Below are 13016 nucleotides of genomic sequence, written 5' to 3' on the forward strand. Positions count from 1 at the left end.
ATAAATTCGCGCGCAACCAGTAGAAGTACAACGAATATATTTTATTATTACATCATATTATTGTTTTCTACTATGTTGCACTGAATAATAATTACGGTTTTCATCACAGCTTACAATAAATTGTAACAAGATTGCTTATTGAAGTAATAATTCTCTATAATTAATTTGAAGTAATAATTATCTATATATAATTAATCGCTTAAACGAAATACATTATTTTAAGAAGATATGTTTTCGTATAAAAGCGCATTGCGTATAAACGTGTAAATAAGTGTACAATTAAATAAGTTAAAGCTAACAATGCCTTTTAAGTATACACGTAGAGTTAATTTCTTATAGTATATTTTCTCTATAACTTCACGATTAGGTCTAGAGTATACTCGTACTTTACGCTTTGAAGAATATATGAACATTAAACTTGTATTCGCATACATGTACTTTTATCTTCTTAGCACTTATGGTAATATAAATGTTACTGTATCTTAAAATACCCAGCTTAAATGATAAAAAACAATTTTTTACAAGTGTAAAAATGCATAAAAAGTCATTTTATATAATTTTTTTCAGTAATTATATGTTAGTAGTAACTATGCATGTAGTAAATTGTTGGTTTATAAAATTTTAATTACAAATTTAATTAATAATTTTAATTATAAATTAGAAGATTAATTAAAGCAATTAAAAAATGTGAGATATAAAAATGGGAATAATATAACAATAACAAAAAATCTCAGGAAAGCAAAACATGACTTAGAAAAAGTAACTTGTAATTTGAATCTATTTTTAACCATCTAATAATCGCTACGATGATTAACATTTGACCATTATCAATAATACTACTATACGTTTTATTTTATTTTATGACAGCACTTGAATACTTTCTATAAGCAGTAATTGCGTTGTCACTTTGTGTGCGCCGATCAAACTTTTTAGAAGAGTAAATTAGATTTTTAAATCAATTATAATAACTCAAAATTTATCGTTGTCGACACATACACATTTTCTATTTGTCATGTCTACTTCTAGAAAATATTTTGGTTATAGTAAAAAATATCTCAGTACTTTCTTCATTATAATCCAAGTTAATTATCAGTTGAACACTAAGAATAACTAAACCATAACTGAATTTATCCAAGCTGATTAAACAATTAGACAATGTTCCGATTTAGCGAATTATATATGTTCTAATATTGCACTAGGACTAATTGCACCATGATTGTACACTACACATTTGTGTCTTGGAGCTCGGTACAGTCAGTGGGCTTGATCTCCAACCACCAATCGTTAGGATAATGATACTTCTGTAATTCTATGCCTTCTCGTGGCACGGGCATCAATTGGCCGCCGAATTGTTTCGCCGGTAGAGGAGGTATCACTAATTGTGGTGGAAAACACTGTAGACTCGGCGAGAACTCGCAGTCTGGAGGCAGGACTCTTCTGGTCCAGCCGACTCTTCTCACCATCTGCGTCTGTAAGTGTCAACACCATTGAATTTTTTAAGATGTTATTGACGTCTCTACATTTTTTCCTTCTTTTTGGATTAGCTTTAAAACTTTCCATCTTAAAGCAGAATATTTTTAAAGATGATTGTGATATTCTCAGTGAGAGATACACATATATGTTTTGTATATCCAGGAAATCTAAGATGGATTTGATACAATTGATGGCTTTGTCGGCGAATCCGGCAATTCGGATCGTAATACCTGCAAATGAGGAGCAATAAAACGATTGCATTCGCCAATTTATGGACAAACTGACGCTACCAAAGGAGTTGTCTTCACTCGTTCTATATACGTGATACTATATACGCTTTTAAAATCCACGGAAATCGTATATTCCTAGAGTTTCCTTCAATGCTCCATGAAAGCATAAAGGCAACAAGACACAAAGCATCGAATTTGCATTTGCGTGCTAGATACATAAAACGAAATCTTACTGAATACAAATACTGCTCTTGACGTAAAAGCAAGGAAGAGTTGAAGTTGTAAACTATAGTAATTACAGTGACAATAAATCTGACATAAATACGAAGCATCTAGAGGAAATATTAACAAAACGAGTAGTTTTATCTGTTTGATTTTATGTCTTATGTGAAAACGTATTCTTTAAAAATTGTTATTTAAATTTTACAGATAAAATTAAAAAATATTTAATATAAAGTCCACTTTAAATAAAAAAATTTATTTAAAACTTAATTACCACTGCGTCTTCCTCGAAAACGACCACTTCCACTTTAGGTGCATTTTCGCCGACTTCGTGTTCCTGTATCCTGTAAATTCCCGCTGCGTGAAGGTAGGTTGCACTCAAACCGACTTCTCGGAAGGCTTTTGTGATTAAGACATCGTCGCGAAGCGTGTCGACCAAGCATAGTTCCACTTTACGTGCCCACGGCAGTGCGCGGCCTATTCGAACTTGACCCCAAAGGCCGCCCAGGCAGAGAAAGTGGACGATGCCCAACTTAGTGAGGACCAAATGAGCTCTGGAGAAATTATGGAAATTATACATGTTTTGATAATATATTATCTTACATAAACTATTACAGATACTTTACGCAATAAAAATTAAAGAGAGACATCTTCTAAAAATCTAATTAAATTTAACTTAAAATTCTAATTAAAAAGGCAACATTTTATCAATTATATCAGTTACATGTATTTTATGACTTAAAATCTAAATGAAAATAGAACCTAATGATTGAGAGGGAAAGCTAAAGAAATTAAATATAATTATAAACTATCATAAATAAATGTCTAATACTTATTGTATTTAATTTTCCTCAAACCGTTATTTAAATCCTGGTAAAAAATTGTTCACACATAAATATGCATAAATATGTATAAACACGCATAAATATTCATAAACATGTATAATTATATATGAAATATGTCCATGCATGTTCATACATCTTTCTTTCTTTTGTAAAATTACTTTTTAGTGTAATAGAAATAATAATAGTATTGTGAAAATATAAAAAATAATTAAGGAGATAATTTTCGCATTGTTTTAGAAAAAAACAAGTTTGGATAAAAGTAAAAAAATTGCTGTATGTTTATATATATTTATACATATTCATGCATGAAAAACTTTTTACCGGGATATCACATAATTTAAATACTGACCTATAAGCGAGATCGTGTAATTTCTCAGTAAATTCTTCAGGCACGCTACATGGCTGCTGCGGAATTTCTTGCCGACTGAGGCTATACCAGAACAGCACAATCATCAGAAAGAATGCCGCCAGAGCTCGCATAGGAGTGATGCGAAAGCGTCTCCGTGAACAGAGACTCATTTTGATGTTCTGAAAATCATCAGAATTCGATCGGAAATCTTTTTTCTGGACGTTATACGAATCAATTATACAACTGCAATGTATTCTTTTATTTCAAATTTCGAGATATTTTACTTATCGAAGAAATCGATAAGAAAATTTCAACCATTAGTTCTTTTGGATACATAGATTTGCAAATTTTTGAATTCTGCCTTTTCCTTTCATTTTGAAATTTTTTTTAAACGAGTCATTGCATTCTAAATTTTTTATATACATCTTTGACATGTTCAAATCCTTATTTTAACTTAAACTGTAAATTTTTTATTTTAAAAATCAATAATATCTATTAATTTTATTTGTTCAATTTTTAAGTCCTTTCCGATATTTTTCATTTTCAGTTTTGTTTAAAACTTCGTTTTTTTAAGTACTTGAGTTTAATTTTATGTTTTTTATTCTTAAAATTTAGCATAATAAAAAATCTACTCTCTAAAAATAAAGTCCACAATATATATCATTTCACTGTTTAACTGTAGTGATTTAAATATTCATTAACCAATTTGTGTATCGTGTTTAGTAGTGTAAACTCTAAAAAGATTTTCAGGAAAGACTCACGTTCCCTAAGGAGCATGCATGATATTAACAACACTTGTCTCTCGAACGACACTCGTCTCATGCACCCTGAACACAAGGAAGGAAAAAACCAACGACTCGAAATTACGTACTCGCGATGTACGACGTAGTCATGACCCACGTGTGATCAGACTTTCTTGAATTTTTCCTTTGCTTTTTTCTCACCCCCCGCGACGAAAACCACTTTCTCATAAAGACTCCGACACTCAACCCTTGACGTGTTCGACATGGCAACGTTGCGAAATATTGATTTTTCTGCTCTACCGACAGTTTTCTCAGAGATAGTTTTGTCAAAACAAATTGTATAAAATAAGAACTCGTAAGAAGTAAGAAATAGATTATTTTATTAATAATAATATAATTTTATTTTTATTTATAACTATAAAATCTGTTTTTAAATTTGTTTTACAAATTTTTAATTCTTACGATTCAAAAGCAACTATTTATAAAAATCTCGCAATATTGATTTTTTGTAGTCTTATCAATAGTTTCTTAAAAAACGTTTTTTAAAGATATAAAATTACAGATATGATTTCATACTTTCAAAAGACAAAAGATAAAAAATTTTAGCCTGATTATTATTATATGTATAATTGATAAAAACTATAAACAATTTTGTGAAAAAAATTTAATATTTGTCAATATTATTCCAAAAAATAATGTAAGAGCATCATTTACAGATCCCTATATTATTAACGGATATTTCCTAGATGATAATACCTTCAAAATAAATACACTGCGTTGATAAAATGTTAATATAATTTAAAAAATATTAACTTTTTTATAATTTAATAAACTTTAATTTTTTATTATAATAGAAAGTTTATAAGAATCTATTATTTACAAATAAAAGAATATTAAATTATGACATTAATTCTGTCTTACCGATTTGTGGTATACGAGTTATTCTAGTTCTAATATGATCGATTGTTAATAGCAGTGGAATATTTTGGATATTTCTAAAAAAATATTCAAAAAGTAAAAGAATGCATATTAGGAACTTTTATAAACACAAATATATTTAATGTAGAAATAGAATTAAAAATTTGATTATGAGTCGCGATAATAATCTTCCTGTTAGTTCTATGTTATATAGATTTTTCTTTGCTTGAGAAGTGCTAATCCATTAATTTTAGCAGTGCGTTAAAATTATCATTAAAATTATATATACTAATTATATATATTAAAATTATATATAAGAATTTCTAATCTTTGATTTAAAAAGGTCGATATCACAACTCATTACAATTTTATGATAAAGCTTCTCTTATTATATTAAAGATAAAAAAACTATAAACAAATAAAATTATTAACAAATAAAGATGCGTGACACGCAATAAATTAATATAATAAATGAATATTAATAACAATATTAAATTAACAAAATAATTACAATTAACAGTTTTATCAATCTATTACCCGGTAAAAAATTTTTCATGCATGAATATATATAAATATGTATAAACATACAAAAACACGCATAAATATTCATAAACATGTATAATTATATATGAAATATGTCCATACAGGTTCGTACATCCTTCTTTCTATTGCAAAATTACTTTTTAGTGTAATAGAAATAATAATATTAATGTGAAAACATAAAAAATAATTAAAGGGATAATTTTCGCATTGTATGTTTTAGAAATAAACAAATTTGGAAAAATGTAAAAAAAATTGCTCATACATAATTATGCATGATAATTTTATATATAATTATACATAAATAATTTTTTTACATTTCTTCAAACTTAATTTTTTCTAAAACGAATAGTGCGAAAATTACCTTTTTAATTATTTTTAATGTTTTCACATTACTATTATTATTTCTATTACACTAAAAAGTAATTTTACAAAAGAAAAAAGGATGTATAAATATGTATGGACATATTTCATATATAATTATTTATATATGTTTATGTGTATTTATGTATGTTTATTTATATTCATACATATTCATGCATGAAAAATTTTTTCCCAGGTATATTAATAACAGAAAAATTTTACAAAAATTTCACTTTATTAGTTTATTAAATATTTTATCAATTTTTAATTAAACTTTTACATAAAGTTTATGTTAAATAATGTAATATTAATACATTATCATTTCTTATAAGAATATTGTAAGGTGAAGTTTTTGCAAAGAGATGGAATTACCTGAACTTAAACAGATCTTAAATTATTTCTTTCTTCAAGTTAATTTATAATAACATCGTAATAACGGAGTAAGATCATCCTTTAGCACAAGAAATATCCTGCTTGGGCTCAATTCGGGACCAAAAGAGACGCGTAGATTATGAAAAGTGCGGGAGACAAACGAGCGACGGAAGCGAGACGTGAAATTAACGAGCAAAAATAAACGTTTCCTCGATAATCTCAGTCGCTCGCAGAATTCCCGGCCGGCGTACGCGCTTCTCCGTTCTTCGCTCTATTTACTTTTTCTCAGAGCCGAATGAGTTATCGCGTCAGAACCCCCTCAGGTTATCCTAATGAGCAGAAACGCCAATAAGCCAGTACGTCTCGACGGGGATGGTGTGTTCTTACGTCTTATTTTTAAACGGGGTGCCCGTTGACGAATTTGCGGACGCGCCGTCCGTCTGTGTCGTAAATGAAACATCGGAAGTATCTTCATCAGCCTTTCTAGAGATGTTTAAATATAATGAATTGTTGACATTCTTACTCGCCCGATGTCAACAATGATTAGATGCTTTCTTTAAACACGTCAATATAGTACAGATACGAATACTGTTTTATGTTACAACATAAAAACAAATGAGAAAGATATGTAAAAGACGTATAAAACAATCGGTATAACTTCGTAAAAGATAACGAAGTTTATTACATTAATCTTTACACAACAAATTATATGAAAAGATATGTAGACATTTTTTAAGTGTACTCTAATTTTGCGTATTGTTGCAATAAGTATTTTATTTAAAAATAAGGAATAAAAAATGTAAATCATCATAATTTAACAAATGTGAGGTAAGTATATCTTAAGATATTTGTATACTCTTTATATTTACGGATTTCTTTATTTCACTCAAATTTTTGAATATTTAAGAATGTTATTGCGATATATATCGCGAGTAATCGCGTCAAGGCGAGCATTAATCTCTCGCTAGCGCGAGGTCGGCAGGTCGCGAGCCCTCTCCGGAATAAAAGCGCTCGGGCGAGGCTCTAGAAAGGGGAGAGGACAAGGATGAAGAAGAGGAGGCAGCAAGAAAAATTGCGCTCGATGTCGTGGAAACGGGCGAAGCCGTAAAACAAACGGTCGGACGTCGCGCCTCTTTCTCCGCGTCTAATTCTGTCTTGTCGTCTCTTCGCCGTGTATTTTCGTAGCGCGTGTCACCTAAGTGCCTTATCTGCGCGTTTTTCGAATCTCGCTGGATCTTGAAATCTATCCTTGAGTCACGTGCCACACACCTGAACTTTCACATTTATTCATCTTGTTCCCAACGAGACACGTGTTGTGCGATAATAATGAAGCTATATTGGATATAAAGATAATTTTCAGACTAATCGGATAACAATTTTTTAAGTATAAGAAAATGGATTAAAAGATTGATAAAATATAAGTAAATTGAATAAAAATTCTTAAAGTATAAGATAATATTGAATAAAAATAATTAATAGAAGAAAGGCCCCTATCATGAGATACCGAGTTCATTTTGAGTAAATGCTAGAAGTCTATGGACAGAATTTAAAAAAATAATAGGTCATTTTGAAGGGAATTTAATAAGCTTTAAGATAATGTTATATAAAATTTAATTCAAATTTCATTTTTTTTGAAAACTAAAGAAATATAAAAAGTGAGCAAATCGCAAAGTAAAAAAATTGTGCTCCTAATATGAGATGCCCCGAGAAATCGACAGTAAAACGCAAAGTATATCAGTATTGCAACTAAAAAACTTTATTTAATGTTTCAGACTAATCGGATCAAAATTTTTTAAGTATAAGAAAATTGATGGATTAAGAGATTGATAAAATATAAGTAAATTGAATAAAAATTCTTAAAGCATAAGATAAAATTGAATAAAAATAATTAATAGAGGAAAGAGGCTCCTATTATGAGGTACCGAGTTCATTTTGGGTAAATGCTAGAAGTCTATGAGCAGAATGCAAACACAGCTAGGGTGCGCGAAAAATGAGTATGCGACACATTATACCCAAAACTCGTCTTCAGGTAGTTGAAATCAAGCATCGCAGAAATAGGCACTCTGGTTGTCCTTTTTATTATTGTACAATAACATTTATACTTTAACAACGATTTTCACTATGACATGGGATCATGGGTTTCATATTAGAAATATTCTGGGTATCTCATATTACGATTTCCACGCCTTACAGTGTTGCGATCATCAAATCTAACTTCTGTAATTAAGCAATTCAACATACCTCGTATTTTTCTATTAGTACGACCTTACTCTATCACTACATGAAGAATTTATTGCCAAATATTTACTTATTAAATAATAAACAATGTTTAAAGGCTCATCTCAATGAAACTTGAAGATATCTAAATTCTAAAATCTTTTTTTACGATGACTACAGGAATGATCTAATAATGAATTTTCTACTAAACAGTTTTCAATCCAAGAGCAATAAATTCATGGTGGAACCAATAGATAGCGTCTATTAGTTTAGCAGAAACGCCGCTATCTTGTATTAGGCGCCTATGTAATAATAGGGGGCTTTCCTCTAATAATTACTTATTGTTAGTAATTTGTGGAATGAATTAATTCTTGCTTAATTATAATCTGATAATAAAAATACAATAATCTTTTCATTCTAAAAATGCTAAAGTTTGTTGCATCCGTATTTGTTTTTCAACGTAAGCCGAAAAAGAGGGAAAGATAGAGAGAATTTTAAGCCTCGCTTAAAGTCAACGTAACTTTGGTGCAACCGGGCCTTAATAAAATAAAATTCAATATTTAATGAAATCTTATTATGTAATTTTTTTAATTCAATGCATCAAGACGGTTGCTTTTTTATATTTTAATTCTAATTAATAATTATTTTAAATATTAGTAAAGATTTTATTCGATGAGATGATAATTTAGATATTTATTTCCGATTTCCAATTGCTGCAGATCACTATAAGAACCCATAAAGGATTCTACATTCTGTTCTACATTCTAAACATCACAAATCATCCTAGATCCGTGGATCCCAAACAACTTTTGATTCTGCTCGGAGCCGAAAAGTCGATGTGATGATCCCATAGCATTCCACTGGGCTCGCTCGCTATCGCGAAAACACCGTCCGTCTTTGAGACTCTCCTCGCCGACGATCGCCATTCAAGGTTTTTACCCTCGTGGAATCCACACGAAATCCACTCTTACGTACGCGCTGGTCACATTGAAATGCAATTCGCGTTCTTCGATCAGGTCCATCAGCTCTTCGTTTTCTATCCTGCTTTCCCGTCTACTTCTCATCGCTAGATTGCCCTTCGATAAACCACTAATCTGCCCCAATCGTCCCTATCCAGCACCTTTTCCATTTGCGATCAATCTTTGCTGGTTCTTCTCGTTTTGTTAACAAACGTAAGCGGAAACGTTTACCGCGTACCAATATGAGAATAATCATTCCATGTTGAAATATCGAAAGAGAAACAAGCAGAATACTAAATGAAGAATATCGAAATGAGAGGAGTCAGTACAAGATGATCATAGAATCTGCAAGTTTAAATATTGGTGCAGAGATATTGTCGCACTTAGATTGTCAAAGATAGATTTCCTTAGAGTTAGAATTTAATATGTAATTAAATGATGTACAGGAAATATATTTTCCAAGTCGCGTCTATGATAGAGTGAAACAGGGTTGTGAAAATATCACGCGTGTTCCTCGAGCGGGAAGAGAGAAGCGATAACGACCAGTAGCATGAAACACGCCGCAGCCACTGTTGACAACGTAAAGGCGAACCATGTGGTCAATGTGCGTTAAACGTCTGCCGCGTAAGCGTTTAACGTTCCGCCAGAATATATGGACATTCCGCGGTTATTTCGAATACGTTCCACCGACAGTTTTTACGTCAGCGTAAATCACGCCCGCGTTCGACTTAGCGCGCTCGCAAGCACACAAATCGCCATGGATGCTCTGTCTTTTCTATTGAGATTCTTTAATTTTAGACTAGGAATGCTATTGTAGAATAATCGATTATTTTGAGTTAATTCACTATCATTAAAAAAAGACTTAAATACATTAAAAAAAAAACGATTTTACTAAAGTACTTTTAGTCAAATATATAGGTCTAAACATAATTTTATTGGACTATTAAAATAATGATATATATAGGACTCAAGTTAGTTGCTAGAATGTAAAAATTTGTTGTAACATTGTTCATCATATTTGAGTTCTTTACATTATTTTAATAGTTAACAAAACTATTTTCATGTCTGTTTCTATAGGTAAATTTTTAGATACTTCAGCAAAATCGTTCTTTCTGTATAGCTATGACAATTTATCTAACAATCTAAATACTGCTATAACTTAATCTAAGCTTTTGATCTTAATTGAAATAAATTTGAAAAAGATAACCAGAAATTGTTATACACAGAAAAAAAGACTATTCATATTTTGAGAATATTTTTATTTTCGACACATAAAGCTTGAAATAAGATTATGTAGCATTAAACCGACATAATTTGCTTACATGAAGATTTGAACTAGTTACACCAAAAAAAAAGTATTCTCATTATTCAATAATAATTTACTTGATTTGAGAAGAAAGAACATCGGATAGAAAATTACATCTTCAAAAATCGAGAATTAGAATATTTTTAAATTAAAATTAAATTATTTTTATTTGACTATATCTTTCTTACTCGTAAAAACAGCTGTTTATACTATTGAATTGTTTAATTAAAAAATTTTATAACAATTCTTTAGTCTTATTTCGAAAGTGTTACATTCGTGAATCTTGCATTCACGAATCTTGCTGTATTGTCAAAAAAGTTAAATATTGTTAAAAAGTAAGAATAATTTATTTTAAAATTAAATATTCATATACATATATACACGTAATATAAATAAACGATTAAAGTTAATTTAATTCTGGTATGCAATGAGATGTCTACACAATTATAAAAAAAAATTATAATCTAAAATTCTTTAATGTAAGTATGGTGCGTGCAATATGATACAGAATCGATAACTCAATGGGGGGTTTCTTCACAAAAAAAGGAACTACGTAAAAAAGCAGACTCTCGATCTTCTTTCGAACTTCGCTTTCTTCATGGTTAGTAAGAGCTAATAAGTGTAAGCCAGAGCAAGCAAGAAAGTGCGTGCAGGTCTTGAACGAAAGTAACCGACTCGATTACTTCTATATATTATATGAAGATAGTTTCCGAGGAAGCATCGGATCTCTGTTGAATCCAGACATTAAAAATATCGTGCCTTACAGTTATCTGGACTTTTTTTGAGCTTCGTTTGCTATCTACAGTATCATATCATGGTTAGTAACAGCAAAAGAACGGTGATGCGTGGTCTCGAACGAAAGTGATCGACTCGATTATTCCGTTTTTTCATACACAAAGATATAAAAAAAAATATAATATAATATAAAACAAAACATTTTATTAATATAATAAAATTTTGTCGAAAAAAGAATATCATAAACTTGTTTTAAGATAATGGTATTGTAATAAAAGGAAAAGAACTTTATTTGACAAACTGACATCGTTGATTAAACGATATCAGTTTTTAACAACAAAAAACTCCAAAACCAGGACGAATGAGAGTCAGCGTGGTAATTAATATGCAATCTTAATTCTTCAATTCAAATTAGAATCTTTATTCCAACAATAGTACGTTTCAGTTCACTTTGGAACCATCTTCAGCAAACAAATTTAAAATATCAACCCTTCATGTCAAAGAAAAATCACCATCAGATTAGCAGATTTGATGTTAATATATATCTATTCGAAACATTAATTTATCTTAAGTTTTTGTTCTAACACTGTAATATATTCCAAGTAAGTTTATTATGGCATTTAATAAAAACGTTCGTATTCTTATACACTTTGTGTGAAAAAAATTTAATGTATGTTTAACATTACATAAATTTAGAGTAAAAATAACATTTCATCTTCTTGATATGATCTTTTAAATGTCGAAAGAAAATACTGTTATTGTCAAAATAATTATATTGTGCTTTTTAGATAATAATGTTATAATATTGAAATATAAGAATATAATACTATTGAAATTTGAGATTATCAAATTCTTTAAAAAATACTTTATATTTTGCTTATATAGGAAACAATGATTGCATTGAATAGAATATAATCGTTTTAAGTTGAGAATAATTTTTTTTGTGTAGATGTCAGAATACATGTATTCAAAGATGTTTAATTTAAATTCGCCGATTATACGTAAAGATATGTATATGATATTATGTTGTAAGTCAAATATACCAAAGATAGAAGTCTCGACACTTTTTGTACAGTAAGTAATGGTACAGAGCTAAAAAGTTAATTTATGGTGAATGCGTTCTGCGACATGTTGCACAAAAGGAGACAACTTGCACTGTCCACGTGTCGTTCGTCGCGCGGAAACCGTTGGGAACGATATTTAGTCGACTTCTTCGACGACCAGTGATCACCTGCTCCATCAGCAGGGCGTTGTACGTTTGGTGACTACAAAACTGGAACTGTCAACTGAAACTGTAAGTCGTCGAAAGGACGAGTGACGGTAATCTATGCGTACGAATGGCTATGTCGCCATGAGACACCTGCGACATTCAGCCTGCGACTGGTACAAAGTGTATAACATTCGAGAAACTGATTATGCACGTACACCATATCATATCTGATAACGATCACATCTCTTTATTTTCTTACGCATTGAATTTATCAAAAGTGCTAATTATTTTCTAAATATTTGTCTTTCGCGAGCAACCAAGCGAGAAAATCGCGTTTACATTACACAATTCTACCATTGCAGAATATGATAAGTCGAAATCAAAAACATAAAATGATTTTCCTTTATATTATAAGCATTTTAGTAGCTATAAAAAAATTTATGCTATTTATTTATAGCATAAAGAAAATTTCTCTACATATTCTTAAAAGTAAACATTGTAATTAGATATCAAATTTACGAAATATCTAATTTA

At 29.9% G+C, this 13016-nt stretch overlaps 1 protein-coding gene across 3 annotated transcripts; it reads right to left on the minus strand.

Annotated features, from left to right (window-relative positions):
• Positions 1 to 842: 842 nt before the first annotated feature.
• Positions 843 to 12505, minus strand: LOC108763902 (uncharacterized). 3 transcript variants are annotated; one of them, XM_018511826.1, is made up of 4 exons: positions 12316 to 12505; positions 3120 to 3298; positions 2200 to 2479; positions 843 to 1469 (listed from the first exon to the last, which is right to left on the minus strand). In XM_018511826.1, exons 2-4 carry the CDS (start codon positions 3287 to 3289, stop codon positions 1224 to 1226), a joined length of 696 nt encoding a protein of 231 aa, XP_018367328.1. In that variant the 5' UTR covers positions 3290 to 3298; positions 12316 to 12505; the 3' UTR covers positions 843 to 1223. The 3 variants fall into 3 exon arrangements, with proteins under 3 accessions (XP_018367328.1, XP_018367326.1, XP_018367327.1); XM_018511824.1 differs by lacking the exon at positions 12316 to 12505 and adding an exon at positions 3991 to 4096; XM_018511825.1 differs by lacking the exon at positions 12316 to 12505 and adding an exon at positions 3881 to 4096.
• Between the last annotated feature and the right edge of the window lie 511 nt (positions 12506 to 13016).

Source organism: Trachymyrmex cornetzi, unplaced genomic scaffold, assembly GCF_001594075.2.
Source record: "Trachymyrmex cornetzi isolate Tcor2-1 unplaced genomic scaffold, Tcor1.1 scaffold388, whole genome shotgun sequence".
Taxonomy (NCBI): Eukaryota; Metazoa; Arthropoda; class Insecta; order Hymenoptera; family Formicidae; genus Trachymyrmex; species Trachymyrmex cornetzi.